This window comes from Mirounga leonina, unplaced genomic scaffold, assembly GCF_011800145.1.
Source record: "Mirounga leonina isolate KUSES-001 unplaced genomic scaffold, KU_Mleo_1.0 Mir_91, whole genome shotgun sequence".
NCBI classification, from domain to species: Eukaryota; Metazoa; Chordata; class Mammalia; order Carnivora; family Phocidae; genus Mirounga; species Mirounga leonina.
In genome coordinates, this window is record NW_023270839.1 from 9631984 (window position 1) to 9637983 (window position 6000).

The window sequence follows — 6000 nt, forward strand, 5'->3', positions numbered from 1 at the left end:
CCATCTCATGACCCTGAGATCATGACCTGAATGAAGTTAAGAGTCGGAGGCTTAACCGACTGAGCCTCCCAGGCGCCCCATGGGTTTCCTAGATCTGGTGTTCCTTCACCAAACTCTTCTCTTTCCCCTATAGACGGACCTCCAATGAGCAGTAATGCACCTAGGGAGTGGATTCAAAACTTTGTGGAGGCTTTTTTTCTCTCATAATTATTAGAGTTATCTGTAGACATTTAATGGGCAGGATTAATGTCTAGCCAAGATTGCTAGACATTCAGCAACTGTGCAGGGCCCTCCCACATAATAAGGGACATGCCTACATCACTGACAACTTTGAGTGATTTGCCAGTCACTCATGTAGTTGAAAACTCATTGTAATTAGGGATCTGATTTTATTTTAAATATAATCATAAGGCATTTTATATAAGGTTTAATATATCCTGAGCTTTCCAGGAATGCCACTACTATAAATATTATGGGATGATCACACCTTGTTTTTTCTAAAATTTGCCAGAAATTATTTGTCATTTTGGAAAATCATGCCACATCAGCACCTCTATTCATGGTATTTGAATCACCATTGTAACATCCCCATATCATGCTGCATTTGTAGTTGTTACAGTCAAGGTAATTTTATATAGAGCTGCATGTATCTGAGTACTACATTGTCTTCTTGAATGTTGTGCCCAAATATTTACATATATAAACACATAGTGTTTTATTTATTTTTTTAAAAGATTTTATTTATTCATTTGAGAGAGAGAGAGAGAGAGAGACAGAACACAAGCAGGGGGAGAGGCAGAGGGAGAGGGAGAAGCAGACTCCCTGCTGAGCTGGGAGCTGGAGCCTTGGGCACTGAGAGATCATAACCTGAGCCAAAGGCAGATGCTTAACCTTCTGAGCCACCAAGCGCCCCCACATAGTGTTTTATAATAAATCATCTTCCTTCTATTCTATCTCTTTAGACATTTTATAAATTTTTAAATTGTGTGTGTAGGTAAAATACATTTTTTATACATTGTAGTTCAGCATTATAAAGGTGGCATAAAAATATTTGTTATAAGAAGGGCGTGTTGGTGGGGCGCCTGGGTGGCCCAGTCGTTAAGCGTCTGCCTTCAGCTCAGGTCATGATCCCAGAGTCCTGGGATCGAGCCCCGCATCGGGCTCCCTGCTCCGGGGGAAGCCTGCTTCTCCCTCTCCCCCTCCCTCTGCTTGTGTTCCCTCTCTCGCTGTGTCTCTGTCAAATGAATAAATAAAAAAATCTTTTTTTTTTTTTTTTTAAAAAAGAAGGGCGTGTTGGGACTGATAAGGCAGGTAGCAAGGGAAGCATCTAAGGAAAGAAACTGGAATCTGGCTCAATAATTTGAGAAGATAGGATGCCCCCAAGTCGGAGCTGAAGCTCAGGTGTTTACCTGAGAATGAAGGGTACCTCCCTAAGGAAGGGATATTTTCCAGAAGACAGATAATCTGTTTTACCCAAGGTAAGCATATTTCTCCTGCAACTATCTGTTTGGCTCTGCTCTTTATGAAATGTACTAGCAATACCATCCTAAAGGTCACTTGTCTCTTTCCAGAGCCTGGTCCTACCTTCTGGGAAAAATTCTGCTTAGCCTTTCAGGATGGCTCCAGATAGATTCTTTGTAATCCACGGCTCTCTCCCAGGTGGACATTGGCACGCTCGCACTTCCCTCTGCCTTCATTATTCCGTTATCTACACCTGCTTACAGGCCACTGCCTTTCACCTGGTTACAGACCATTAGACTTTCTCTCACCTTTTACTTCCACTTTCACCAAGTAACTTTAGGAGGAACTAAGAGTCCAACTATCTTTGACACCAAGAGTAAAGGATCCCAGATAGGTAGAGAACATGCCAAAATCCTTCCCAAGAAACGGACTTTGAAAATGCAGCAGGAGGGCGCCTGGGTGGCTCAGTTGGTTGAGCGACTGCCTTCGGCTCAGGTCATGATCCTGGAGTCCCGGGATCGAGTCCCGCCTCGGGCTCCCCGCTCGGCGGGGGGTCTGCTTCTCCCTCTGACCCTCCCCCCTCTCATGCTCTCTGTATCTCATTCTCTCTCCCTCAAATAAATAAATAAAATCTTTAAAAAAAAAAAAAAAAGAAAATGCAACAGGAGAAAGGAGGCGGGGGTTGGGGGTGCGGAGGAGGGACGGGAGGGGGGCGGGGACTAAACTCAGGCCCCGGAGAGGCTGCCGCGTCCTCCACGGGTTCTGATCCCGGCCGGCAGCTCAGTTCCCCGCGGCCCGGTGCTCGCGGCCAGCCCCGTGGGCGCCGCGTCGCGCCGGAGCCGCGTTTCCGCCCGAGCGCCGTCCCCTCCCCGCCCCCCGCCCGCCCCTCCTCCGGCTTCCACTCCGCCCACTGGCGGAGCCGAGAGCCGGGCCCGGCTTCCTGCTGCCGAGGACCGTCAGCCCCGTCTTCAGCGCCGTGGGTTCCGGGGACGGTCCGGGTGCGGGTAGAAGCTGGCGCGGGCCCTGGGACCGGGCGCTGGGCTCGGCAGCGGGGAGCCGGCGGGAAGGGCCTAGCGCGGCCACTTGGGACGCTCGGGGGAGTCGGGAGGGCCTCGCGCCGGCGGGAGCCTCTGCCCGCCGCGTCCTCCGGGCTGCTCGGGACGCGGTGTGGGTGTGAAAGGGACAGTGCGGGAGCCGGCGGAGACCGTGAGGGAGAGGCAGGGGCGGGGGATGCAAGGACACGGAAAGAGACCCGTGAGAATGAGTCACTCCTCTGCTCCGTGTGCTCCTTGGAAGGGAGAGTGGCTGCCAGTACCGAGCAGTAGGTGGTGCGCGCACTGCTTCTAATAACGGGGTGTGCTGGGCGGGAGAGTATCAGCCCGCTTAAAAGCGGCGGTAGATGTGTTATACTGAGTGCAGAATAGTGTCTAAAGCGTGGTCCTCTTTGTGTAATGCAAAAAAAAAAAAAAAAAAAAGGCGGGGGGATAAACTTGTATATGTAGAGAAAAGTGTCTGAAACTGTTCCTTCAGAACTGTTAGCAGTGATCATCTCTGGGGAATGGAACTGGAGATGGGATTTTTACTTTTCGTTTGTAGTCCCGCTGAATCTCCCTTCACAAACTCCAGGGTACAAAAAAAATATTTCACTGTATTTTTATGTTAACTTAGTTTTTATTGTAAGACTCTTTAAAAATTTATCATTTTTAAAAGATTTTATTTATTTATTTGTCAGAGAAAGAGAGAAAATAAGCAGGGGGACCAGTAGGCAGAGGGAGAAGCAGACTCCCGGCTGAGCAAGGAGACTGACGGAGGGACTGGATCCCAGGACCCTGGGATCATGACCTGAGCCAAAGGCAGACTCCCAACAGACTGAGCCACTCAGACGTCCCTATGGTAAGACTTTTTATTTTGCTCTGATATATCTTGAGTCAGTTCTGAGATTTCCCACTCCTTTCCCTAGGAGCTTATATAGTGCAAAGACCCGAGGGAAGTGTGTAGGCACAGAGGCCATCATTCTTGATGTAATTTGTTCACACTGATGCACTAGTGTCTGGTGAGATATCATTGTCTTTTCTAGTTTTGGATTGTCAATCTATTCAAGTCTTCTTGGAAGTATTCTGCATTCTTGTCCCTCAGCTCTTGTATATTAAGATCTAAGTGATTGACTTAACAACGTACTTATTCCTAAAATACTTAAACATAAATAGGAGATAAGCACTTGTCCAAATAAGTAAATACATTCCTAATGATATAAATTTAAGCATTTTCTCAGGCAGAGGTTCTTAATTTGCAGTTAATGGGGATTCTAGGAGATCCATGAATGGATTCCCTAAAAATGGCGTGCAAAATGGTATATACTCATGTTTTTCTGTGAAAAAGTTATACAGCTTTCACCAGATTCTCAAAAGCCTTTAAACCCCACTGACAAGGCATTATAGAAAAAATAGTGAACAAGGTGAAAAGGGTCTCTGTCCTCAGGAACTTATAGTCTGGTGGGGGAAAGACAAACAGGCAATTACAATGTAAGGAATGTGTTCTGTGATAGAGGAGGTTTGCTGTTGGTGAGAACATAGAGAGAGCCATGTATATTAGACTAGGGCTGCCTGTCAGCAAAGGCTCCTTGGAGGAACTGACTATTAAATGGAGGCCTGCAGAGTGGCAGGAAAATAGAATTTGGACTGCTAAAGGAGGGGCTGCGGAAGGAAGTGCTCTTGGTAGAAGGAAGAGTGTTTTAGGCATCTGCCTGTGTAAAGATCCAAAGTCAAGAGATACCTTGGCAATTCATAAACTTAAAAGAGCGTGTATGACTGCAGTTTAATGGGAGTAGCAGTAAGAGATGAGGCTGGGAGAGGATCAAAAGCCAGGTTATGTGTGTGATGCTGGCCATGCGGAGGTGAACCAGACAGAGGAGCTCCCTGACCCTCAGGGAGTTTTATTTTAGTAAGGAGAAACAGGACACAAATAGGCAAGTAAGCAAACAAAATAATTTTTTTATCATGGTAAAATAAACAAGGTGATGTAGTAAATGGTGGCTGGGGTATATATTGAGGAGCTGCTTTAGACAGATCTATATACTGTGTGCCACATGGATAGGAGGGTTTCAACAAAGGTAGTGGCCAGCAGAATGGAGAGAATTGGATAGATTTGAGAGACATTGAGGGAGTAGAATCAATAGGATTTGGTAGTTTACTGGATGACAATAACAAATAACAATAGCTTCCATTTATTGAACACTTACTAATTACCAGGCACTGTTCTGAATGCTTAATACATTTTTATTTATTCCTATAACAACTCTATGAGGTAGGCATTTATCTCAGTTTTGTAGATGAGGAAACTGAGGCACAGAGAGTTTAAGTAACCAGCCCAAGTAGATTCAGCGTCCCATCAGGATTCAAACTCAAGTCTATTTCACTCCATATCCCTGTAAGCAGAGTAGGGAAAGGAGAGGGAATAGAGTTGAGGAAGAGTGGGAGAAAGAGGATACATTTGGGGTCTGGAGTTTTGAGTATCTTTCAGTCTTCCAAGTGGAGATGTCCAGTAGGCAAATGGATAAATGAATATGAAGCTCAGATGAGATCTAGGTCAAAGAATAAATTTATGAGTTGTCAGCACAGAAATGTTATTTGGCACCTATCCTGGGCAAGTGTACAGGATTAGAATAGAATTCTAAGGAGCTTCAGCATTCAAGCGATGGTGGGAAAGAGCCTTCATGAAGAGGGGGTCAGAGATATGAGGGAAACCAAGACAGTGGCACCAAGGCAGCCAAAGAGAAAAGAGAGTTTCAATGAAAGAGTGAGCAACAGTGTCATGTTCTGCTTGAGAAGTGAGGTAAGATAAGGGCCAAGATGTGCCTGTTCTCATAGTAACAAGAATTCCATTGGTTAACCAAGAGGACAGCGTTGGAGGAATAGGGGGGACAGAATCCCATTTAGTTGGTTGAACAGTGAGTAGGAGGCAAGGAAGTTGAGGCTGGTGAATATAGACGTCTTGATCAAAATATTTGTTTCTCTAGAGCTAAGAATCTAGAATCTATACTTAGAATCTATACTTAGTTGGAATCACACTAATAGCCCTAGGAGGCTCCTTTACCCCTTCATGAGGAGACCCGTCCCTTTCGTCTCCAGCACTTTTTTTTTTTTAAACTTCTCTGCTCTTCGGCTTCTGCCTTATCTTTTCCCTACTCCTCTCACTTAGAATGCTCCCTGCATTCTCTCTGTATAATATTTTCTGAATACATCCTTAGAATGAACCCACTCCTAGAAAAAGAAATATTGGTTGTTTCCTGTCTGCAGGTTACTGACATTACCAGGAGGACTATGGGAAACACATACTCCCAGTGCAAACACACTCCAGTGTACCCAGGAGCTCATGACCTGTCTTTCTCTCCTTCTAGGCATATACTGGTTGGGGTCCAGCTATGGAGAAACTCCATGGGCATGCATCTGCCCACCCGGACATCCTCTCCTTAGATAACCAGTGCCTGGCCACACTTCCTGACCTGAAGACCATGGAGAAACCACATGGGCATGTGTCTGC

At 45.9% G+C, this 6000-nt stretch overlaps 1 protein-coding gene across 1 annotated transcript in view; it reads left to right on the plus strand.

Annotated features, from left to right (window-relative positions):
• The first annotated feature begins 5648 nt into the window (after positions 1 to 5648).
• Positions 5649 to 6000, plus strand: part of TEP1 (telomerase associated protein 1) — a 35275-nt gene continuing 34923 nt past the window's right edge. The window contains 2 exon segments of the mRNA XM_034993569.1: positions 5649 to 5983; positions 5985 to 6000. The exon segment at positions 5985 to 6000 is cut by the window's right edge and continues 296 nt beyond it. Coding sequence (XP_034849460.1) covers positions 5882 to 5983; positions 5985 to 6000 — 118 coding nt within the window. The 5' untranslated portion in view covers positions 5649 to 5881.